The sequence below is a fragment of the Gopherus evgoodei genome, chromosome 4 (assembly GCF_007399415.2).
Source record: "Gopherus evgoodei ecotype Sinaloan lineage chromosome 4, rGopEvg1_v1.p, whole genome shotgun sequence".
Classification (NCBI taxonomy): domain Eukaryota; kingdom Metazoa; phylum Chordata; order Testudines; family Testudinidae; genus Gopherus; species Gopherus evgoodei.
Window position 1 is genome coordinate 25,970,784 of NC_044325.1, and position 26,302 is coordinate 25,997,085.

The following is a 26,302-nucleotide window of genomic DNA, read 5'->3' on the forward strand; positions in this document are numbered from 1 at the left end:
TGCAGGAGATGTCCTATGTATGCAACCAGGTATAATGAGATTGAAAACCATCCTGGAGTCCAGGACGTGCTGTGTGTCACTGCCTGGCCCAGACTTTTCACCCACAGTGGGTGGTGCCAATTCTTAATTGTAAGAGAACATAATTTAAAAATCAATAACTCAAACACAATGAATGTTAGTTTCAGTTAGATAAAGGCATCCAGATACCACAATGAGCAGAATAATAAAGCCTAGATAGAATGAGACCTCACTAGCATGCATGATCAAATCTAAGTTTATAAAACCATTCTAATAAACTTTACTGGAGAATGGTGTTTTGCTTCACAGAACTTACTTTAAAAGAACAGAGGTGCTTAAATACAGCTGAGATAATGATTGAATCAGTTAACCTTGCCAGTGACTGGCTTTGAATGTTATGGCTGAAAGTGATTTACCTTTTAACTCTAAATCTAATTACCAGGTCTCTAGAATGACAAATTCATTTTGTTCCCTCTTAAGGAAAACAGTGTAATTGATGCACAGTCAACCTGTGGAACTCTTTGCCAGGAGATGTTGTGAAGGCCAAAACTATAATTGTGTTTCAAAATATATATATATTAGAAGTTCATGGAGGATAGATCCATCAGTGGCTATTAGCCAGGATGGTCAGGGATGCGTCCCCATGCTATGGGTGTCCCTAAGCCTCTGACTGCCAGATGCTGGGACTGAATCACTCAATAATTGCCCTGTTCTGTCCATTCCCTTTGAAGCATCTGGCATTGGTCACTGTTGGAAGACAGGGTATTGGGCTAGATGGACCATTGGTCTGACCCACTATGACCATTCTTTTGTTCTTACAATACAGGGTAAGTCTTTTGTGAAAGACTTATTCCTATATGTACAGCACTGCTGTATCAGTATAACTGCACTGCTGCAGCGTATCTGGTGAAGATGCTCTATGCCAACGGGGTTGAGCTCTTCTGTTGGCAAAAAAACCTACCTTCGTGAGTGGCATATGCTATGTCGACAGGAGAACCTCTCCTGCTGACATAGCGCTGTGCACACAAGTGCTTATGTTTGTGCAACTTGGGTGTGAATGAGCAACATAAGTTTTGCTGACATAGGCTGTAGTGTAGATAAAGCCTTAGTGAGCAACTGCAAGAAATCACCATTGTTTTCTGGTGTCTGACTTTGTGATTGAGTCACTGACATAAAGGCTATTTGGCTGCTATGTCTACACCTAGCAATTTTGTTGGTGTAACTTATGATGTTCAACGGTGTGGGTAGGGGGAGGGAGGAGGGGAAACATACCCTGAATGACAAATTACACCAACAGGAGTGCCCGTGTAGACAGTGCTCTGTCAGTGGGAGATGCTTTCCTGCTGACTTAGCAATAGGCGCGTGATGGGGGTGGTTTAATTATGTCATCGGCATAGAGTGGCTACACGGACAATCTTACAGCAGCCTAGCTGCATTGGTACGTGGCGTAAGACTGTTTTTACTATGTATCCTGCTGTACATTGGGCACTTTACTGTACCTAAAAAGCACACTCTGTGATGAATAAGTTCAAAATGGCTGCTGTTGACCTTCATCTATTATGCTTCTCTCATGGAGACTTTACACTCTGTCTTCATCGATGCTTTTAATCTGAAATAAACCATCCCAACTGAAAGCCCAGATATGTTTAGGGAACATCACAACCAACCTCTCATTTAGACTAATTAATTATTTATTATTTTACTTGACTTGCTCAAATTAAGACAAACTGAAGTTCAGATTGTAAAAAAGTTCTTTGCTTTTGTATATTTTGTGTCCTACAGTTTTGGTCGTTGGTCTTCTAATAGCAAATACTTTTTTTATTAATTATAATACCTGTAGTAATACTGGCTTTGCGCTCTCTCTCTCTCAATATCAAACTGTCTCTTTTGGGCCAACATTGAGAATAACACCAAATCACCACAAACATCCCATCATTGCGGTGTCTCTTGTCACTCAACAGCACACGTGGTGGTTAATTAAAAGTTGTATTGAGGGTTTCTGAACGGAATCTATCCAGTCCTCATCTGGTCCAAGAGCTCCCTCTCTATGAGGGAATAGAGAAACCTATGTGGGAATATATTACTTCACCTAGGCCAGAGGGGGAGAGGGAGTTTACGTGTTGGTTAGTGCAACATTTCTGTATCTAAAGCCGTCTGGTTTATCATTATTAATTATGTGATGCTTGTATCCCCAAGTTAGCTTGCTGGGGGTTGTCGGTGAAGGGGGGGATTAAAACACACAAAAAGATTTGTTCATTCTGGTGAGGTGCTGAAAAACACAAAGCCTTTTCATGAGAGAATGGAGTGAAAATACATTTACTTTGATCCTTCTTCCATATAAATACCAGATCAATTAAAGGGTGCAGCAGTGTGGTAAGGTTAAATATGCTGTGCCTCTTATTTGTTCTGGCAGGAAATCACTTCAGAGTGACTTCATGTTTGTTTAACAGGGCACTGTCCTGGAGGCCCAGGTGTCACTGGGTTGTGTTTTTTTTTGTTTTGTTTTTTTGTCTTCCCTCCCCCCTTTGCTTATAATGCCCTTTGAAAGCCTGGTGTGAAGAGGAATGTCCTTACTTCCATTGCACATGCATGTTGCTGCTATTGTCATCTAGTCATGAGTCAAAGTAAAGAGGAGGATGAGGGAATAAAACTTCCCCTCTCTTCTAAACAGAAGTATAGTTCTAACCCCTGCTTCTTTTGAGCTCCTTTTCCTTACTGTTGCCATACAGCCTCCGTTCTGTCTTTCTCTCTAACATGCCATGCATAATTATGCCACTATAAACATTAAATATACAATGTGAGCTTCTCATATCAGTAAGGAGAAATGTCCTCACTGGCAGACTGCAGGCCTCTTGTTCTGCATGTGAGGGCTGGTCTACACTGGGGGGGAATCAATCTAAGATACGCAACTTCAGCTATGTGAATAGCGTAGCTGAAGTCGAAGTATCTTAGATCAAGTTACCTACTGTCCTCACGGCGCGAGATCGACGTCCGCGGCTCCCCCTGTCGACTCCGCTACCGCCGTTGGCGTTGGTGGAGTTCCGAAGTCGACAGGAGCTCATTCAGGGATCGATATATCGCATCTAGATGAGACGCGATATATCGATCCCCGAGAAATCGATTGCTACCTGCCAATACGGCCAGTAGTGAAGACATAGCCTGAGAATGGACCACCTGCTCAGCTCTCTGAGGCAACACTAGGAGGAGCCCAGAGCAAGAGATCAACTGCCATTCTTGATGCAGAGGGGGAGCACGGAGCAGTAGCCTCTGCCAATATTAGTAGGTTTTATCCCCTACTTATTTCTTGCCATGTTGAAAAGATTTCTCCAACTATAATTGGAAATCTCTATTTGTATAGTTATAATCCTGCCCTGCACCCATTTGACTGAGGGGTCTTAGATGTGGGAAGACTAATTCCACAGCACCAGTTAACATATGACATTAATGTAACAAGATGACTGACTCTAATATGCTACAGTATTTTCAAAACCATTTTTTGACTGGGGTGACCTCAGTGAGCAACTACTAGTTAGTGACTTGTAGCGTACTAATGCTCCTCATTCTGAACCTTCTAAAGAGATATTTTTAGGATAAACTTCCTTAATTTTGTTGCTAGTAACTTAGATTATTAAAAGAAATTACAAAATGTTTTGTTTCCCATACACAAAGAACAGCTATCCACTTTCAGTCAGTGACCTTCATTGCATAAGATGAAGGTGGGGGGGAACCCTACAAAACAAAAGTAAGGTGTCCATGAAAGAGCACTGTGCATAAAGCAGGCTGCCTTTGAATACAAAATGGCAGGTAGCTCTGCAGGGAGGGGATGTCTCCATTTTAAAAGTGCAGTGATTGGCACCAGGAGGCTACTACCCTGGAATGGATCTTTAATGGCTCCCAGTGGAGCAGATTACTGTCATAACAGTGAAAAAGGTCCACAGTAATTATCTTGCATATGCTGCAGTTTACACAGAAGAAATTACACAAGTGGCAAAGGGTTACATTTAAGCATATAATGCCTATGTTGGACATATGTTAAGGGCTATACATTCCTCTTAGCGAGTCTCTCTTTCACAAACATACACAAACAGGCCCTATGCTAGCCTCACACAGTTCCTGCTTGCAAACAGAGAAAGAGGTTACCAATTCTATGGATGGCTTCTTCTCTCCAAGTCTGGTCTCCTCAGGTCTGTCTCGGATTCCCTCGAGGCAAGGCCTTGCCTGCCTGGAGACCCTTCTTGTTCACAGTCCTACTTGAGCCCACGGAGCAGAGTTCTGACTACTCTGTCTAGCAGCATTAAGTGTTTTAATTAAGGAATCCCTCAACAGTAATTTAATTTGCTTGATTTTTATACTCTTTCTTCAAAGGAATCACATGTCTTAAAATCATGCCCAGTGGGTGTGTGGCTACTAATTTTTTACCCAATTGATACTTTAGGAGGAGACTGCAGAGTGATGCCAACTGAACATTACCCCCACATTCACCCCCTTATCAATCATTCACTTCAGCCCCTGGTGTGATGTCCTTCTACAGGGTCGAGATGCCCTAGTCAGCCCAGGCTCCACTCAAGATGTTCTACATGTGTTTATTTGCTTTCAAGTGGACATATTTACAGACTCAAAGATCAGTATTAATCATATACACAGCATGGAGCCAGTCAGTTTCACTTCTGGCATCTGCCTGATGCTAAGAGAAAGATTCTGTTCCCAGAATCCTCTTTCGCAGTTCAGTTATGTCAAGATATGTTCTCACGCCATTCATTCAGTATGGCCACACCAATATGGCACCATCTCAACACAGCACAGCCTTCACTTGCTTCCATTGTGCAGTGAAAGTACTCAGTGTTTGTTTAGTCACTTTTCTAGTCAGCGTCTCAGACTCTAGTCCAATGCTGTAATGTTTGAGCCAAAAATGCTGCAGGGGAACATCCTTGGTGTTAAAAATGTTACCTCTGGAACCATTCACAACCTTTCACGCTATACAAACCCTATTTAAGCAAAAAGCAAATTGAGGTAGGCTCTGACCAGCATCCCTTTGAGCTACTCTTGCAATGTCTTTACTAATACCACCTACCATTAAGGATGCTTTACTAAGTTGCTGTGCTGCAACAAAGGGCTGAAATGTCCATTAAAATATGAGTTTTTCTACGTGTAGTGCTGCACAGGCGATTCAAGTAGCCTTATATGAGACTTTTCTTAGAGTATCAATGTTTCTGTTTAGGACACGCCAAGGCCTGATAGCTATTGTTAGGCCACATGGGCCAAAGCACTTAGGCATCCATGAAAAGTTGTTATGGTAGTATCACAGGCTCTGAATGTGTGTGTTACTTTTTCAGGTGAAAATATTTCTTCCTATGCCTTTTGGAATACCTTAGCCTGATTCATAAATAAATGTTGACCTTGTATAAAACACCCACTTTGACATAGCCCTTCTTAGTCAATGGATCTCATTCATCTGCATGTCTTTTAGTTATGGTTAAACTGCAATTATCATTTCTGATTGACTATTCTAAGGGATGAAATTTACCCTTTTATTTTAAAGTTGAGCCTCATTAGCATGTGCCACGATGTTTTGCATATGTCAGAGCAACAAAGTAATGAATACTTTGCACGTGCTGCACTTGTGAACCAGGAGGCCTTTTTAAGAGCCTCTTTTATTCCCCCCCCCTCACACACACACACACACCCGCTGTATGTCAGTATAACAAGCCTAGCAATCTCAGCTATTCTTTTCAATTTCATTTTCTGGCAGTGCAATAATGGCATAGGAAACTAAAGCGTATGTGAAAAATAGTCAACAAATGCTTGGCAGTATTAACCTAAGGACAATCTTTCTGTGCCACTAACTGTTATGCCAGAATTTACCTCAGGGTTTCTTGTGTACAGTGTTCCTGAAATTAACCACAGTCTTGTTCCTGAGCTAAACTTATGCAGATAGTAAGGTACTTGAATTGACTGTAAGCTCTTTTCTGTACTTATTACTGTATCTTTCAATAGAATCAGTATGGCATGATCAGAAAATGTTGCTTTCAGGTGTGGCTGGTACCTACATTCTAGTGCAAGGTATCGTGTATATTGCACAATCAGTCAACTATTCTATTATCTTTTAAATATGTATGCAAAAATACTCTAAGCAACTAAATGGCTTTGAAATAATGGACAATAATAGCTACAACTAATTAGGAAAAATCTTGGAATCTTTGTGGATAACTCTGTGAAGATGTCCACGCAGTGTGTGGCGGCCGTCAGAAAAGCAAACAGGATGTTAGGAATTATTGAAAAACGGATAGAGAATAAGACTGAGAATATCTTATTATATAAGGGCAATTCCTTGGTATGCCCACATCTTGAATACTGTGTGCAGATGTGTTTATCATCTCAAAAAAGATATACTGGCGTTAGAAAAAGTTCAGAAAAGGGCAACTAAAATGATTAGGGGTTTGGAATGGGTCCCATATGAGGAGAGATTAAAGAGGCTAGAAATTTTCAGCTTGGAAAAGAGGAGACTAAGGGGTGGGATATGATAGAGCAGGGGTTGACAACCTTTCAGAAGTGGTGTCTTCATTTATTCACTCTAATTTAAGGTTTCGTGTGCCAGTAATACATTCTAATGTTTTTAGAAGGTTTCTTTCTGTGAGTCTATAATATATAACTAAACTATTGTTGTATGTAAAGTAAATAAGGTTTTTTTAAAATGTTTAAGAGGCTTAATTTTAAATTAAAATGCGGATCTTCCTGGACCGGTGGCCAGGACCTGGGCAGTGTGAGTGCCACTGAAAATCAGCTTGTCGGCCGCCTTTGGCACCCGTGCCATAGGTTGCCTACCCCTGTGATAGAGGTGTATAAACTCATGAGTGGTGTGGAGAAAGTGAATAAGGAAAAGTTATTTACTTGTTCCCATAATATGAGAACTAGGGGGTACCAAACGAAATTAATGGGCAGCAAGTTTAAAACAAATAAAAGGAAGATATTGTTCACACAGCGCACAGTCAACCTGTGGAACTCCTTGTCTGAAGATGTTGTGAAGGCTTGGAATATAACAGAGTTTAAAAGAGAACTAGATAAATTCATGGAGGTTAAGTCCATTAATGGCTATTAGCCAGGATGGGTAAGGAATGAGTCCCTAGCCTCTGTTTGTCAGAGGGTGGAGATGGACGGCAGGAGAAAGATCACTTGATCATTACCCGTTAGGTTCACTCCCTCTGGGGCACCTGGCATTGGCGTAGACAGGATACTGGGCTGTATGGAGCTTTGGTCTGACCCACTGTGGCCATTCTTATGTTCTTATGACAAGATCTGAATTGTGTAACTATTCAGGAGATGCTTTCCTTTTAATATATGAGTAGACATTTTTACGGTGGGTGTTTGCATTAGGTAGAAATGCACTGTATGTGGTTTAATGCCTACAGTGGGCAATCTGACCAAAGGACTGCATGATGCCATCCTTCAGGATGAGATGTTGTGTGAAGGCCTTGTGCCTTAATGCTGCTAGCTGGCTGGGTATTGAGAAATGATCCCATGGCATACTAAAATCTACTAACTTCATCTGAAATAAGAACGTGGCAGTTGTTTAATTATGTATGTTTATACAACACCTAATCAGGAGAAAGGAAGGAACTTTCACCAACTTTCGTGTGGTAAATGAGCACCCCACTTTCACAATAAGCCAAAAATCAAGCTGGTCCCATTTCAAAACTAGCCAATCCCTCAGAACCCCAACATTTTGTGACTAGATTCCCCCATTGTGGAGTCTGGGACTGGTGGGCCCACTGTGCACCGCTGACTCTCTTCTCTTCCCCCCCCCCTTTTCCAGGAGCCAATTAAAAAAAAAAAAGCTACAAGCCAATTAAGCCAAAAACAAGCCCAATTTCTGCAGTTTTTTCCCCATGGGTTTGGCAAGTCTGCCCCTAATACAATGGGGTCCTGGTCTGTGACTAGGGCTCATACGTGCTTTGGTAATAGGAATAAAAAAAGTGATGTTGCAGGCTTCTCAGGGCTGGGTGTGCCTTCCTGTATATTTGTACAGTGTCCAGCACAACGGGGCCTCTGGGAACCCCCACATTATAAATAATACTGAATTACTGAGATTATGGAAATTCACTTTTTTCTCTATTTAATTGAATCTTTATTTTAGTACAAATCTTCCGTATCCTGTATGTGCGACACCTGTCACTGCTGGCAAAGTCACAGGATTTATTTGCATTGCCTCCGATGTTTACAGTATCCATAGCAGCACTGTTCCACACCTTCATAATCTGATCTTGATGAAACAGCAAATGTGGTGTAATGGTCAGGTGACATTTACTTGTCCTAATTATTAAAAACAAAAAAAATCATCCATCATCCAGTGTGGACACAAATACAGTTTGCAGCCACAGTTCTCAGATCAAGGAACTGATCCTGTAACTTTCTCCGTGTGAGTTATGCTTATTAATGTGTGTAGTGCAGAAATAAGACTCCAGAGATGAGTGATAAGGACATAGAATCTCATGTGAGGGAAAAACTGGAAATGATATAGGTTCTCTTTAAAGAGGGGGCCTACTAGGAGGCTATAATGAAATGGGGCACAAAGTAAATTGCACATTCTTGTAGTGGAGTTTTTCTTTTTCTCTTGTAAATCAAGTGGACATTCAACAAAACCAGAAGGGAACGTGTTTAAACTGATAAAAAGAAATACATCTTTACATAAGTAACTTATGAATTCATTGCTGCATGACATCTTGAAGCAAAGAGCTGCTTGTGGTTCAAGATCAGACTACTTGGCATGGGGAGAACATCCAGAGTTTTTTTTTTTTTTTATCCTATCGAATAAGGATATAAAACCTCATTCCATAACTGCCTTGTATAGAATTTCTTGCACCTTTTCTTGAAGCATATGGTATTGGCCACAGTGTGATGTTACTGGGCTGCAGAGACTGATTCTAACCCTGAATTACTAATTTAACTCCTCTTCATCCTCAGTCACAATCTGAACTAATCCCAGCCAATCAACCCTCTGGCTCCCAGGTAAGCGTATGAGTAGAGATGCCATGATTTCCCCACAGTATATTTAGTCAAATTAATCTCCTTTCATTGTAAAGAATAAATCAGAATTTACAGAATGTGTAATACCTTCTGGAAGAATTTGAATTCATGATCCTTATGTAAAACGTATGGTTTCTTCTTTGACACCTATTTTGGGGCAAGTGGGGAGGGGCGCAGGGATAGCTCAGTGGTTTGAGCATTGGCCTGCTAAACCCAGGGTTGTGAGGTCAATCCTTGAGGAGGCCACCTAGGGATCTGGAGTAAAAATCTGTCTGGGGATTGGTCCCGCTTTGAGCAGGGGGTTGGACTAGATGACCTCTTCCAACCCTGATATTCTATGATAACATTATCACCATTGAAGTGCATGATGCTTCATGAATACACACAGCTCCTGTTATGGGCACTTAGAGTGACAAATACTCTACATTTATATAGCACCTTGCTCGAAGGATTTCAGTGTTTCCCAATAGCTAGTATTAACTGGAAATGCTGAGCACTGTCAATATCTTTTACTACACACTAATTCTATCACATCATGTTGCATAAATTGAGGGTTAGCAGTTAAAATAGAATTTCTTATAGAGACACACCCAAAAGAGTAAAGTGCAAAATAGGACATCCTGATCAATTAAAGGACTATGTTGCCAAATACTTTACATCTTTTATATCAGAAGCATGTTCCTACCATATAACAAATGTCTTGTAATGGATCTCTAATGCTGTAGCTACATATATTGATAACTACTTAAAACTGGATTGGATATAGCATTTTAGTAAATGGTCTGTATGCAGCAATCATGAACTAGACTGGGGGATGAATCAGATGTCTTATCTCTTCGCAATATCTTTTCATGGTGCTGTGAAGACCCACAGTCAGAACTATATAAGGTTATTATGGATTTTTCTGGGTGGCATTCATACCTGACCCTGGTATGTAACTTTACTAAGGCTAATGAACGCAAAGATATGGAAATCTACCACCTATCTTCCTTCCTTTCTCCTGATAATTATAGCATTGGTTTCTCTTATGATGTCAGTGCAAACGAGGACTGGTTCCTGATATAACCATTGGTGATTTTAAAAAGGTCAGATTGAGTAAAATGCTAGTGTTTTTCCCTTGTTGGGGCCTGTACAAAAGAGCACACAAGTGTGCTCTCTATGGATGTCTTGTGTTCAATATTCTGCTCCCCTGTTAGCACCTCTGGTTTGTGGGTGTCAAAACACCTCTGTCTACTTTGGGGTCCATTCTGTGGTTCTACCATCAATCTGCTATTATCTAAAGCAGAGAAATGTCAATCAGATCAGGTCAAATAGCCAGGGAAGTGACTTGCTTGATACAAGGTGCTCCTGCAGTTTTTACTTTAGTGGCTCTTAGGATACAACCACACATTCCCCATCCCACTTACCAGTGCACGGGGTACCAGGGACCAGATATCAGAGCTGTACATTTTACTCAAGAGAGGCTTGGTGCAGGGTAACAGTGTTTGAAGCTACTCTTTCAGTAGGGTTAATGCACACCACATGGGAGGAATTCTGTACCTGTGCACTACTTTCTGAACGACTAGGCCCCGGTGCATAAAATTTTAGTGGAAGAAATTAGAGAGGAATGCACATGGTGACTATGCTTACTTTCCTGATACTTAATGAGTTGTCTTGTTTTTTCTCCCTCCCCCCCCCCTTCAGCCAAATATCCAACAATTAAATCTCTAATGGGACCAGATCCCCACTTTAAATGGATTGTGTCTGGAATGGTGTTGACACAGCTTCTAGCCTGCTACTTGGTGAAAGATTTATCTTGGAAATGGATTTTCTTTTGGGCTTATGCTTTTGGGGGCTGCATTAATCACTCAATGGCGCTAGCAATCCATGATATTTCACACAATGTTGCCTTTGGTAACAAGCAGGCTAAGTGGAATAGATGGTTTGCAGTGTTTGCCAACCTGCCATTTGGACTTCCTTACTCCGCCTCCTTCAAGAAATACCACATTGACCATCATCGATACCTTGGTGGAGACATTTTGGATGTGGATGTTCCAACTGACTTTGAAGGCTGGTTCTTTTGCACTCCATTTCGAAAATTTATTTGGCTCATCCTCCAACCATTCTTCTACAGCCTGAGACCTCTTTACGTGAACCCCAAAGCAGTTACTCAGATGGAAATATTTAATGCCTTGGTGCAATTCTCTTTTGATTTTATAATCTACTACCTATGGGGCCTGAAGCCTGTTATTTATTTAATAGCAGGCACATTACTTTGCATGGGTTTGCATCCTATTGCTGGGCACTTCATAGCAGAACATTACATGTTCTTAAAAGGCTACGAAACCTATTCTTATTATGGACCTCTCAACTGGATCACCTTTAATGCAGGCTACCACATGGAGCACCATGATTTCCCCAGCATTCCTGGATCCAAGCTGCCAATGGTAAGTATATTTGTGGATCCTTGTAAAAGTTGCTAGAGTAGCTTAATTTGGAATGGCTTGTGTTATGACAATATCCACTTTTAACTAAGGCTAAAGCATACCTTTCAACCTGCCAAAAGACCGTTGTGGGAGAAAATAGAGGTCAAAGTCCCAAAAATGGGAGTGCGGGGGAGGGTTACACACAGACAATGCAAGGGGGTTTAACAATATGATAGTAATTTCTTTTGCATGAAAAACATTACCTAAGAGTTCCAATTCTTCAACTTCCTAAGTTTGGCCTCTTCAGCTTATTGTAGTGTACAATATATGTGCAATGGTGGAAATAGATTAATAGGTTTTATGGGATGGAGGTACATCTAGGTCTAAAATCGTGCCCTTCATATATGGGCAGGGCACTGGAATGGGGCAGGGAGGGACCCATGGCCCCCCCCTTACAAATGAGAAGGGGCAGTGCAGGGGCAGGGCTTTGAGGGGAGTGGGGGTGATGAACTGTGTGGAAGAGCAGGGCCGTGGTTCAGGTGCTTGTGCCCCCCCGCCACTGGAACAGGCCAAATATGTAGGTGATAATATAGTATTGCATACAGAGTGGTTATATTGTACCTGCTTAATGAGCATTCAGGGCTTTGGACACTACAAAAATCCTTCAGTTCAACAGATAAAAGACTAACAAATGCATGCTGCACCTACTCCAGGGAGCTGTGATTAAAATTATGGGATATACAACAATGCACAAGTACTGCAACAGTTGGAGGGACCATTTCGTGCACATGCTGCACTAGCTCACTTAAAGGAACAGGCTAGGATAGAATGAGTGGCCCTCAAAAACACTCTGCTGCATTGATGGTTAAAAAATTGATTTGATTTGTCAAATTATTTGAATGGGGTAACATTTCTTGAAATAACTTACTTCATTAGGTCTACTGGACTGCAGTGCTTAACCATGGAATTGTTGAATCCTCTAATATAGTTCGTCCTTTGGATATAGAACCTTTAGCTTTATCTATCAGCAAGTACGTAATGGGAGCTGTTTGAGTATGATCAGGTCTTGCACATAATGGGGAAATGAGGGAATAAATGGACCTTGCACTGCACTTTCATTTGCTTATCAGAAATAGAAGATTAAGCTAAATATCAATCGCATAAGGCTCATTCAGAATGTCCTAAGCAACATGTTTGCCATTGGAAAAACCTGCATCAGTGTGACCCTCAGAAGATCTCTGAATAGAAACAGGAAACATTGTGCTATGCTGTAACCTAGTACACTTCTATCCCGATATAACGCTGTCCTTGGGAGCCAAAAAATCTTACCGTGTTATAGATGAAACCGTGTTATATCGAACTTGCTTTGATCTGCCGGAATGTGCAGCCCCCCCCCACCCCCGAGCACTGCTTTATCGTGTTATATACAAATTTGTGTTTTATCGGGTCGCATTCTGTCGGGGTTGAGGTGTAGCTGTTAAAATGTGAGCCCCACATGACGGCAGTAGAACTCCTCTCCTCCTTCAGTGAGCTGTGGGATGACTGCTTTTCTTGTATATCATGAGATTAGTATCCTGTCCTGAAGTACCAATTTTAAAGAAAAACATGTAATGCTAAAGGCTGACTAGTCTTTGTGTGAATTTTTTTTCACTGTCAGATTTAATAATATTGCACTCTCTTCTGGTCAGTGCTAAGCAGAGCCATTCTACTTATCTATAGAATTGACACCCTTGTAAAAATGCTCCAAATGATAATGCAAATCTCTTCCCCGCCCCCCAATCATTAGACAAAAAGATCTATTGTTACACTGGGTATTACCTGAGGCAAAGGAGTTATTCATTAAACTTTGTGGGGAAAGTATTGGGCAGGGTGCAAAACCAGGCTTACTAGACTGACTGCCTCAAAATAACGAGTAGCTGTGCTTGTCTGAAGCACAAGTTAACCTGATAGCAGAAGCAGTGGAAGTAGCTGGCTTATTAACTGTTTTATTTTTACACATACCTTTTATCACTGTTGGTCTCCCTCCCCTATTCTTTCCTTAGACTTTCAGCACTACTCCAGCACTCAGTTTGGAAGATGATGAACACAGCTGTAGTAAAGCATTGGAATTGCAGTAGCACCTAGGAGCTCCAGTCATAGCCTGGTATCCCATGGTGCCTGGGTGCTGTAGAAACAGAACAAAAAGTCCCTGCCTGAAAGTGCTTGCAAGCAGTGTAAGAGAGGAGCCATCAGATGGTTGAAGGGAAGGACAAGTAAACAGTGAGGCAGTACAGGTCAGGATGATAAGCACTGGCCTCAACAACTAGCTGCCAACTAGTTATCAAGTCTCTCTTGTAGACATTAGGGCAATGCTTCAGGCTGCTGTAATGCCTTCCATAGTGTTTGTAAAGAGTTTTGATACCTTAACAGGTTAAGCCTCACACCAGCCCTGTGAAGAAAGAGTGTTGGTATCCCCATTTTACAGATGGGGCAGAGATGTAAAGTAACTTGCTCAAGATAATGCACGAAGCTGGTGGCACAGCCAGGAATAGGATTCAGGTGTTTGACTCCCAGTCCTATACTCTAATCACAGTGCTCCCATTTTCTTTGAGATAATGGTACTGGGCTCAAATGAAATTACTTCTTGAGGGCAGTAGTCCACAGTAATACTATAGCAGGTGTTAGGGGAGTGGAAGGATAACTATTATAGGATACCTGTCCTTATCAGGCCAAAGTACATTTAGTAGCAATTTAACTTCAGTTTGTTGGGCTGTCAGTATTATGGTTTTAAAATAAGGAAAAGGAGTTGAATTCAAGTTTTATGTCCAAATCAGTGTACATGGTTCATGTTCTGTGATGCTATTAGCATAGACAACTAAACATGCTAGCTGTTTTCATGTTGGATTTCTTTACAGGAGTAGTACATCAACAAACACTACAAAGCAGAACTGCACAGAAACTTCAGTACTTTTATTTCAGTGCACTTTCCAGTATGTCACAATACAGCAGGGGTGGGCAACCTACAACCCACGGGCCACATGTGGCCCGTCAGGGCTTTGTGGGGGAGAGAGAGAAAACATTCTGCCTTTGCCTGCTGGCACTGCCCCCCAGCTCCCATTGGCCGGGAACAGGAACCGTGGCCCATGAGAGCTTTGGGGAAGGTACCTACAGGCCAGGGCACTGCACAGAGCCCTCTACACCCCCTCCCCCTGGGGCTGCAGGGATGCTGTGGGGCTAGGGAGCCTGCCTTGGCCCTGGTGCATGCCGCTGCCACCCTAGAGCTGCTCCAGGTAAGCAGCACTCTGCCAAACTCCTTCTGCACCTCACACCCCTCCTGCACTCAACCCCATTCCCTGAGCCCTTTCCCCATACTCTGCACCCCGACTCCTTGCCCAGAGCCCCTTTCTGCACACTGCACCCCCCCCACACCCTGCACTTCCTCTTGCCCCCTAATCACCTGCCCCAGCCCTACATTCATGGCCTTGCATGCAATTTTCCCACCCAGATATGGTCCTGGGGCCCAAACATTTGCCCACCCCTGCAGTAGAGGTAACAGGTCATCAAACTTAACCCTCAAAATGCTGGTGTCTTCCAGCCACTAGCGAATCAATGTTTAGGACATGTATATTTGCAATCTTTAAGTGCTGAATAAAAAGCAGGGAAGTTGAGTGTCTAGGTACACAGATATCATGAACTTCACTTGTAGATAATTCATTAAATCTACTGCTGCTGTTCAAACAGATACATTTTTAAGGTAAGGTTTCCGAAGCTCAATACTTCATTCTCGCTTTCTAGTGGTACCAGCCCCAGAGCTCTATTGATGCTGCTGCTGCTGCTCGGGCCCTGGGGTTGGTTATGGCACTACCATTCCTTATTGAACTGGAACTGCTTTATGCACAACCTGGATCCATGCTAGACCTGCCGGTCATGTTGCCATTTTGCTCCACAACTGCAGTGGGGCTGCTCCAAATCATTTTAGTGTGTCCCCTGCATACCAATCCTGCAGAGCCTGGGTCTGCTCTTAGAAACAGTGGATTCTGGGAACTATAAAGCCTCGTTCCCCATGCACAGTGGGATAATATTGGGGAAACTTTCTGAAGCGTTACTGATACGATGATTTAGGCTGAAACAGTTTAAAGTGGACTCTAATATTGCTAGCAGCATATTTAACTGAAACCGGATTTGATGTGCTTATAAACTATAGGGCACTCTTACATGAGATGTTATGAGCATATTAGGGGAACCATACAATTCTGGGCACACAATTTGTGTAATGTAGAGAGCCTGAGAGCTGCGATTTAAACTGACCTTAAAGCCAGATCTGTTCAGCTCCTTTCAAAACATGAGCAGGAGTTTGTCACTACAGCAGGATGCTTAATCATGGGATTGGAGAACAATATGAGGAGCTTGATGCCTGTTGAATAATTAAACAACCTGTGCCCATACCTCCATGGCAGGCAGAGAAAATCCCAGTGCTGTAGGATGTGGCAGCGATGCTCAATAGACAGCAGTCAGGCCATGTCTACATCTAAAATTTTGCAGCGCTGGTTGTTACAGCTGTATTAGTACAGCTGTATAGGGCCAGCGCTGCAGAGTGGCCACACTTACAGCAACCAGCGCTGCAAGTGGTGTTAGATGTGGCCACACTGCAGCGCTGTTGGGCGGCTTCAAGGGGGGTTCCGGGACCGAGAGAGCAAACCGGGAAAGGAAACCAGCTTCGCCGCGGTTTGCTCTCTCGGTCCCGGAGCCAGCCAGCAAACCGCAGGGAAGGAGACCTGCTTGCTCGGGGTTCCGGGACCGAGAGAGCAAACCGGGAACGCCGCGGTTTGCTCTCTCGGTCCCGGAGCCAGCCAGCAAACCGCAGGGAAGGAGACCTGCTTGCTCGGGGTTCCGGGACCGAGAGAGCAAACCGGGAATGCCGCGGTTTGCTCTCTCGGTCCCGGAGCCAGCCAGCAAACCGCGGGGAAGGAGACCTGCTTGCTCGGGGTTCCGGGACCGAGAGAGCAAACCGCGGCGAAGCTGGTTTCCTTTCCCGGTTTGCTCTCTCGGTCCCGGAACCCCGAGCAAGCAGGTCTCCTTCCCCGCGGTTTGCTGGCTGGCTCCGGGACCGAGAGAGCAAACCGCGGCGTTCCCGGTTTGCTCTCTCGGTCCCGGAACCCCGAGCAAGCAGGTCTCCTTCCCCGCGGTTTGCTGGCTGGCTCCGGGACCGAGAGAGCAAACCGCGGCGTTCCCGGTTTGCTCTATCGGTCCCGGAACCCCGAGCAAGCAGGTCTCCTTCCCTGCGGTTTGCTGGCTGGCTCCGGGACCGAGAGAGCAAACCGGGAAAGGAAACCAGCTTGATTACCAGAGGCTTCCTCCTTCCACGGAGGTCAAGAAAAGCGCTGGTGAGTGTCTACATTGCATTACCAGCGCTGGATCACCAGCGCTGGATCCTCTACACCCGAGACAAAACGGGAGTACGGCCAGCGCTGCAAACAGGGAGTTGCAGCGCTGGTGATGCCCTGCAGATGTGGACACTCTCAAAGTTGCAGCGCTGTAACTCCCTCACCAGCGCTGCAACTTTCTGATGTAGACAAGCCCTCAGTCTTATGGAACCACTGCCTTAGCATTAAGGTAAAGGAGGCATGGTGAAGAGAAATGTGCTGTCAGAGCTGTAGACTCAGATGGGACATTAAAAACAAGTTCCTGATTATCCAGGGCCATTTAAAAACCCCATGATACTATTGCAAGAGTAAGGGTGTTATAAGGGTGTTACTGTGCTATCCTGGCTAAATCAGTTTACCTAAAATTCTCTCACTAGTTTCACAAACCATCATATGCAGTTGCTTTACCATTCCAGTGGTGGCTGTATTTCAGGGGAGAGGGAGATGATCTAATAGTCTTAGTGGATTTCACACTTCCCCAAAGAGCCTAGTGTGCTTTGCTAATGTAACTATTAATTTGTATTGCAGTAGCATCTAGAGCCTTGAGCCCCATTTAGTAGACACTGCATAAACATATAATGATAAGGCTTGCTCCAAGGAGCTTACAATTTAAATGGCCAAGCAAAGGGTGAGGGAAAGGAAGGATTATCCCTTTGTTATGGAAGGGGGGGATTAATCTCAACTCATATGCCCTCTGTGCATCAAGGTCATGCAGGGAGTTTGGAGAGCTGGATTTAGCCCCTGGTTCTGCCACAGAGTCCTAGGCCAGTACCTTACCCATACAATCATCCTCTTTCCTGATCTGATACATAAATACTACATATGGGTCACGGTCACCTGCTCTAGGGTGAAATTTAGGCACTGTTCTTATACTGCATATAATCAGCCCTTCACAATAGCTTTAAAATAGGTTGTGAAGAATCTTTTCTAATGGAAACAATGCCATTTTACGAGACAGCAGAATGTGATAATCAGAACTGGCTCTTAACCCTAAGGTATTGTTCCAGGACACCATCTCATGGGAGGTGTATGTATTGGTTGTAAGGCTTGTGGATTGCTTTTAGCCCTTGCATTTATATAGCTGTTTATTCAAGCCCTTATTAACATAGTTACTACTTTTTTTCTTGTGTGTTGGGGGATGTATTACACAATTCATGCCAAAGGAGAACTATAAAAACAGGTAAATGAATTTACAGTGTAACTAATACTGGTTTACACTTTATCTAAATTTCTTAAACTCTTTCATTGAAGGTCAAAAGCTGCATATAAATGGCTTCATGGGAAGAATGGCTCATAAAAGTCCAAGTTTAAATGGGGGAATTTTTATTGCATTCAACAACCTTGCTGGCTTTTAAATACTGGGTAAATAATGTTCTGGAAGGAAACCTGGTTTCAGCTCTGCTACTTTGCCTGGGACACTATGGCTTTTGTTTGTCTAAAGGGCTGAGTTCAATAAAAAAAAAAAAATCTGCCTAGGTAAGAATAATCTTGGCAGGTTTGTGGAAATGTACAGCGGTGCCACTGATTCTCTTGTTGCTACGCTCAAGTACGTGCAGCAGCAGAGTGCTCAGCTGTTTATCAGTAAGAGCACCCGTATCACCACTATATTGCTAGTGCTAAAGTTTCTTTAGCCTCCCCCTTCCATGAGTTCTTGAAATCTCTTCCTTTTCATGCTGTCCTTACCACCTGCAAAACCAACTCCCTGCCAAAGCTAGACTTCAGATGTCTTCTTGTCTCACTAAAAATCTTTAACTCTGAGCAAGTTTTTAAAACCATTTTAATGTTTACAACCCCCAAATGAAAACTCAGCTATATGGGAAGAGTGCACGTACCTACAGCAATAGCGAGAGCAGGCAAGGTGAATTTCTGTCAGTCTGAGATCAGATGTGCTGCTAAAATACCAACTAGTAAAGGCGCATAGGGAGAAACAGAACTGTGGTCAAGCAGCACTTAGTGTCTTCTGAACTGGTTTGATCTCTCACTGAATTATGACACCTGAACATGTTTAAGGGTTCAGGAATAAAAGTGGGTGTCACAAAATGCATGAATTATGCTGTGGTGGAGTCCTGATAGCTCATAACAAGGCCTTGTTCTCATGATGAATCGGACTAATTCATGTCTCCCTTCCAGCCTCAAAACACTGCTGAATTCTAGTCCCGTGGAACTAAAATACAAAGATCAGATTCAGACCCATATTTTCAAATTCTGAAGGCATGTTGGGACCAAAGGGTTTGGTTCAGTCCATTGGAGATAGAAGCCCATTATGAAGTTTCCAACTGGCTCTAGATACAGATCAGAATTGGGTTTTTTTTTAAACGGAAGTTCTAGAACCAGAACATCCCTGAATTCCTTCAGGCCTGTGTCTACAGGAAAATTTAACGGGATGCCAGATTAGTTTGAGACTAAGTTAACAGCAACTATTAAATAGGGAAACAAAATGGAACAGAATTTAGATGATACAGCTAAAAAGACTTTGGTTTCTGTAATATTTTTTATTTCCTGTGCAAGCAAGGCTGTAGCTGGTGTATTTCAGTCATACAAAGTGCACTACTAAACACTGTGAGCAAAAATACTCAGAGGAAAATGTGGAACTCTAGTTCATTTCTGTCCATGAGAACTAGTTGTCAAAAATGCTACATCATTCATAGTTATAGAGCAGATTGTGACATGGGATGCTTTTCACTGAAAGACTTAATGGTGTGGATCTTAAAAAGTTAAATTGGGTAAGACACAATCTAAGCTAGATCCAGAAGAACCTCTGACAATGCAATGCTGGTTAAATGGTCTCTTGTTCTTTTCAGGTGAAGAAGATAGCAGCAGAATATTATGACAACCTTCCTCAGCACCAGTCTTGGTGTCGAGTTCTCTGGGATTTTGTTTTTGATGACACCATTGGTCCTTACTCACGGATTAAGAGAATATGCAAACTAGCAACAGAAAACCAATAGATTTGCTTTAGCATCGTCATTAATAATGTAAAAAAAAAATCCATTCTTTGTGAACTTGAGTTTTCAGAGCTAAAAATGATCTGAAGTAATATTTCTATGCACTTACCTTTTCTGTAGTACCAAAGGTGATGAAATATTGAAGCAAAAACCACAGGCACTGTCTTTTAGAATACTGTAAATTTTATTAAAAGGATTTTTGCTTATGTAACATTGCTCTTTGGCAGGATATCACATGTATGTTTATAGCAGAGGCTATATAGATGCACCATCCTTTGTATCTGGGTGAAACTGTTACATTTTAAATCCACATTAAACATTTCGCCCCTCCCCCTTTTCATCAGGACCATGCATGTGTGGCATGAGATTCAGTTTAGACCTGTTCTGTGGTGCAGAATGCTTCTAATCTTTGGAGGAATGGAGACACACACTTCAACAGGTGATTGGCTTGCCTTAACAGGTCAATGCAAGCAGGAGGCAGCATGGATTCAAGAGCAAACTCAACCCCTTGCTTCCTTGGATGGATGAGGGCTAGGGCTGTCTTATACATGCTACTTCAAGTACAGTCATCTCTGAGCTACATCGTGGTTTCTGAGCAGATAACAGCTGGGTCAACAGCTGCTGCAGTATTGCTGCTACATTATATGGGTTTAGGAAGGCAGGGATTGACCCAAAATGCAGTAGGTGGAAAACCCCTTGGAATCTTATTACCATGAGCAACACAATGGTATGGTTTGTCATATCCAGAGAATTTGTGCTCTGAACTGTGACTGTACAAATGACGATGGAACTTCATTTCTTATTCTCATAGGAATCAACTTAATCAATGTAGTGGAGAGATTTCTTTTCAGTTTGCCAAGCACACTCCCCTTGAGACATCAGTCCTGATGCTGCTTAACATGTGAGTCAGAATAAAACCTAGCTCATTCAACTTTCTCTGGCATTAGCTCTGCAGGGCCAACCTCCTGCCTGTAATGTTTGTTAAGTATGATTCAATACATATAGTACATATGCATCTGTTGAATAAGAATGGTGCCATTATGCCTGAACACAGAACCACATTCCAAGAGGAGATCAACCACAGCCTTTCTGGAGCTAATGCACTCAGGGAAAAGCCATAAGCTTCTATTCTCTTGGATGTGCAAGCTGAGAAACAGGGTTTCTACTACCGTCAATTAACATTTAACATCTTATAGGACAACTGCACTATGTGCTGAACTGTTTTAATTTCACTTAACAGACTAGCTCAAGACGTAACACTCTTCTACAATGTTACCTTACTATAAAACTTCTGTGAATCATTTCATTTGTACAGAAAAACAAACTGTACATAAATGTCTAAACTTCTGCTATTTCTAAATATATCCCTCCCTCCATTCTGCTTCACTGTGTCTTGCTGCTTTCAATTTACAGTATAAACTAGCCTGGCAGATTTCTTAACCCTGCCTGAGAGACTTGTGGAAGATTAATAAACTGGATTGCTATTAAGTAAACTTCTAACATTACAAGGCACCCTTACCCTCTCCTAATTTCTTGGCCGTCTTTGTTTACTATTAATCAAACCATCCTTCCTCTGTTGTACCAGCTACTACCTCATTACTTGCCTCTATGTTGCTTTTTCTGTTAATTTAGCACTGCTCAAAGAGAGGCCAGAAGACTAAATAAAATACTACATGTTCTTCAGCTTGGGGACCAACAGATTTGACTTCACTCAAGAAATAAGAAGTTCACACAGTTCAAGAGATCTGGGCTTTTAAAAAGCTGACTGCAGGAGCTACTGCTTCAGTAGCAGTTGTGGGCAGAAAATAGTTTTAAATAAGACGTGAGCTCAAACTGTTTGATTTTTCTCATGCCATTCAAAATGATCACGGGCAGGAGGATAGAACAAGGATTCTGCTCTTGTAAATCTTAAACAGACCTAAGTTAGCAGAAATTCTCAAGCCTATACTTGGCTGAAAGAATGGCCCCTACTTATTGCACAAGTAGTAAGAGCTGAGTGGTCAGGCACTGCTGGACTACAGAAAATAAAGATCAAGTACTGGGTACCAACGTTGCCTCCAGGACTGCAGTGTGACAACACAGAGGTTGAAATACCCAATTTCAATTGAAATGTTGTCTAAAGGCAGCCCCTAGGCTTTGCTTGTGAGCAACCATGGGAAATTTTTAGAACATCAGTAAAGCTGCACCAGCATGGCTGGCGGGGCTGCAGTTGTTAACTCTGTCACTCACCCTTGCTTTGAGTAGGCTGCAGCCTTCTTAAAAACAGAACAAAAACCCCTTTACAAATTAAAAGTCAGGGAATGGGGTTGGGATTTTTTGTGGGAGGCAGGAAGGGAATGAATGAGAGAGTGGAGGGGTTAGTGGTGATGGTCTGAGTGGAGCAGTGGGACACTGGGACCAACTACGGGTCAGTAAATGCTACTGATGACAATATGAGCTTGCAGGGCTGTGACAGACTCTAGGATGCAGTATTTCCAGATTCTAGTAGCCTGTTTGCAGTCTGGCCCTGGTCAACATAGACGGCGGGCAGAGGTAAGACCCTGTGCCTCAACTGCTGCAGGAAGATGGGGCTAGCAGTCAGCTGTTCCCCACCTGGAGCTGCTGCACAGCTGGCATTGCACTGCTATGAGTGGTCAGGGAAAGGGGAGTAGGTAGTGAGTTGCCTGCTTGGCCAGATTCTGATGTGCAGGTTAATGCTACATTGACAGGCCTCTCCTGCTTGTTTTATTAAAAATGAATGTTACATGAGATTTCACAACATGCAGGCAGCCCTGCTCTTGTGTTCTCAGCAGAGCCTCCAAAACCAGCAAGAAAACACACCACAGCAACACAGTGAAATTAAAGTGCAAAGCTAGAGCAACTAATGAACAAAACTAAAAGCAGGGCCATATGGACAATAAACAGTTTATTACCAATATGAACACAGATACCTTTGTGCACTGACGTACCGTTTTAATATTGTGATAACTCTGAGTCAAAGACCTTGTTGGCTGACAATTAACGTCTCTGTTTCTTCTGGTGATGCCACAATACATTTCTGTTGGCAAAGGATCTTCATTTACATTGCAGACTACCAGTAAAATTACTTTGAAGTCATCTATTAAAAGCAAATGGTTCACATGTTTTCTTACCTACTACTAAAAAGAAACATAATACATTTAAATAAGCAAATACAAAATACAAAAAAGGCTGACAAATCTGATGTGCCGTGTCAAATGAAATCTAAAAAATCCAGAAATTTAAAATTTAATATTTTCTTTAGATTAAGACTTTTTAAAATGAAGCAAATCCAAGGCAGCAGCAAGCTTCAAAGTGTGCTCAGTCTGCTAATAAAAAGGGTTTAAGAACAAAGACAGTGCAGGTGTCCTCTTTCACCATCTTGCATGACCTTGGTACACTTAGAAATGGTCCAATCTTCCCAGCATCCTTAGTACCTCGCAGAAGCTGTGCAGTCATTATGTTGTACTGATTCTACTCAACTCCTGCCTTATGGCTGGAAAACCAAACCAAAACGTTAATTCAGACAACTACTCCCAGTGGCGGTAAATACTCAGAGCCAAAGGCAGAGGTAGTGTAAGTTATACACTGGTAAGAGGATGTGAGTAACTTGCATAGCAAAGGGGGCAAAAGGGTGGGATTGCAGCTGGGGAAAAACAAGAGGACGCAGTAAGAAACTTGCGTATGGAAGGTTGGAGGGGTGAAAGGGCTGTTCTCTTTTGTACCTTCTGACACACACCTAATTGTTGCTTTTCCTGTTAAAATTTGCCCCGGGGGCCTCCCAAATTGCACTCCTTGTGTCTGCTTCCGCATCCATTGAAATCAAAGGCAAACCTCCCACTGATTTCAATGGCACCACAATTAGGCTGCCTTACACCACCAGTATGTTGCCCCGAACTGCAAATGTGAGTCAAATAGTATCAATTTTTTCCAATGTCTTTTAACAATACATTATATTAATACACACACAAAAATAAGGTTCACATTTCTATAATACTGTTTAGTGCTTTATAAGTTAAGCCTCACACTGCCCTTGTGTGTACATATGTACAGGTCAAGTATTACAGCGTAGGTCATACAGCCAGGTGGGATCAGAGCCAAAGAATTCTGACTCTCTTTCCTCCACCCAACAAATGGAACACACAGTTCATTCTATGCTAGTGCTGATGTGCATGGAAAAGTCTGACACTTCCTATTGACAATCGCAGTCTATAGAAATTTGTATTCTTTTTATGTAGTTTCATAATCATTCTAGAAAACTGTATTTTGCTATATGTTTAAAAAACCAAGCTTATGAGACAAACAAATCTTCTGAGATTTAGATTACAATCACTGCAGCTGTGGGGAAGGGGGGTTTGGCCCCAGTGTATGCTATTACATAATTTGCTGGATGCATTGTGGGGAATTCTCAGAACCATCACCCTGATACACCAATGCTCTGATATGGTACCACCTATAATTAATAAATTGTCATACAGGAAATTAGGGGATGGAGTTGTAAATACTAAATCAAGATTTATTTTTGCTTCTTTTCAGATGCCTTAGTAACAAGTTCAATGACCCCAGCAATTCTGTAATGGAGTGTTTTTATTGCTGTATAAACAATATCCTTTGGTCTTGGAACAGTACTAGGTTATGGGTGTTTTCTCTGCTAGAACAGCAGCCAGTATCGGAATCTAGTCAGTTTGTTTAAGGTAGGGCAAAACTTACTGAATGAACAAAGCCACACACGTGGAGAAACTCAGTTTTGTTCTATGTGAGATTTAAAACCCTATTGTATTTACCACAGGTGAGAATTCATAGCATAGCAGAGTAACTGAAAAACCAAGGACAGCAGAACTTCCTTCTTTCCAGTCTGCATTTAAACATGTGCTGGCTGAGCTTTAAGCATCTCAGTTAGATATGCATGAAAGGAGTGCAATCTTTGTATTGCTGGTAAAAATCCCTTATATGAAGCTTTGATGTACATACACAGTTGACTTTGAAATCAGGAAGCCAGGTAAAAGCTATGCCATCCCCAAAAGGCAAAGCAAAACTGCTGAAAAGATTCAGACTGAATGCCTTGTGTTCAAGCTTCAAAACAGCACACACAAACAAGGCATGTAAAAATGCAACTGAGTGATCAAAACTCAGTATGGGTAGATACTGCTGTCTCTTGTGGTTCCACTCCAGCTTCTGAGCAATAGTCACATCCATACTTGTCAAATCTATTTCATATCTACATATAACTAATACATATTTAACAAAGACCTTCTTGGATAGTAGTTGTAAAACTACTCTATGCAGCTTTTATTTTATTATGTGTTGAATCTGAGTGAAATCTCTCAGGATCAAACTTATCAAAATCAATTATTTTCCTATTTCTTACCATCAATTATCTCTTCTTTCACTTTGTGTAACTCTCTTACAACTTCCTCCAATATTTCCTGATGAGACAAAAAAATAGATGTGTGTTCAGAATTCCATGTTCTCCATTACGGGCTGGCCCATGTAGATGATAAAAGCCCACTACTTCTGCCAGCTAAATAACTTTACTCCTTAGGTCCAGTGATTCTGTGTTCTGGACCTGTGTTCTGACTACCAAAGGGCTTGAGTTCTGTACCTGCTGATGTAAAAGGGAAGAGGAGGGTGGCATTGCTGCATAAGCATTTTGATCCAATAACAGTGGGACTGGCTCCCTCTGAGCTTCAAGGAACCACTATGATCTACTCTGATCTCCTCCATACTAGGAGTTTGTAAGTTTGGGCAAACAGAAAGGCAAAAAGTGATGTTTCTATTTTCATTTAGCCTGAACAGTTGCCCTTCATGTATGACAAACACAAAGGGGAAAGACATATCAAATTCCCTACGCTCAAACACCCACTCACTTGTTTCATTCGATCAAAATCTAAGGCATCCATAGCCACATCATTGCTGCTGCTCACAGGCTTCATCCTTGAGAAACAGAAACAAAGGATAAAAGAGCAAATTAATTCTCTGCAATGTTTACTCAGCCATGTGGTGTTTGCTACTGTCATTACGATTAAAGCATGTTAATAGTCACTGGTTGCACAACACCTAAACCAGCAGTTCACAACCAGGGGTCCGCAGCCCCCTGGGGAGGGGCTCAAGCTGGTTTCAGGGAGCTGGGGGCCCTGCTGCTGAAGTGTGGGGCTGAAACCAGGAACAGAACCACAGAGGGCCCCGAGCCCCAGTGCCCCCTGGGGGTCTGAAGCCGGGAGTGAAGTCATGGGGGTGAAGCTGGGTATCCCCAGCTCCAGTTGGGCTGAAGCCGGGAACTGAGCTGTGGGGCTGAAGACCCGAGCCTCGGTGTCTCCTTTGGGGCTGAAACCGGGAGTGGAGTCACCAGTGGTAGAGCCACTGGTAGCCCCCGCTCCTTCCCCCAGGGCTAAAGCCCTGAGTCCCAGCATCACTCACGGGGCTGAAGCTGGGAGCAGAGCCATGAGGCTGAATCCAGAACTGGAGCTGTGGGGCCGAAGTTGTGAGAGCCCCGGCGCTTCCCACAGTCTAAAGC

General features: G+C 42.6%; 2 protein-coding genes across 6 annotated transcripts in view; one reads left to right on the forward strand and one right to left on the reverse strand.

Annotated features, from left to right (window-relative positions):
* Positions 1-22,582, forward strand: part of DEGS2 (delta 4-desaturase, sphingolipid 2) — a 30,073-nt gene extending 7,491 nt beyond the window's left edge. Inside the window, exons 1-3 of one of the 2 annotated variants that reach the window (XM_030558775.1) lie at positions 8,375-8,431; positions 10,723-11,465; positions 19,648-22,582. In XM_030558775.1, coding sequence (XP_030414635.1) covers positions 10,749-11,465; positions 19,648-19,794 — 864 coding nt within the window. In that variant the 5' untranslated portion in view covers positions 8,375-8,431; positions 10,723-10,748 and the 3' untranslated portion in view covers positions 19,795-22,582. Of the gene's footprint in view, positions 1-8,374; positions 8,432-10,722; positions 11,466-19,647 lie in introns of those variants that run through there. The other variant, XM_030558774.1, reaches the window with a different exon arrangement.
* A 99-nt stretch (positions 22,583-22,681) lies between these two features.
* EVL (Enah/Vasp-like) overlaps positions 22,682-26,302 on the reverse strand; it is a 222,810-nt gene continuing 219,189 nt past the window's right edge. For all 4 annotated transcript variants that reach the window (XM_030558771.1, XM_030558772.1, XM_030558769.1 and 1 more), the window contains 3 exons: positions 25,656-25,722; positions 25,157-25,214; positions 22,682-23,284 (listed from right to left, as the gene is read on the reverse strand). In XM_030558771.1, coding sequence (XP_030414631.1) covers positions 23,247-23,284; positions 25,157-25,214; positions 25,656-25,722 — 163 coding nt within the window. In that variant the 3' untranslated portion in view covers positions 22,682-23,246. The remainder of the gene's footprint in view (positions 23,285-25,156; positions 25,215-25,655; positions 25,723-26,302) is intronic.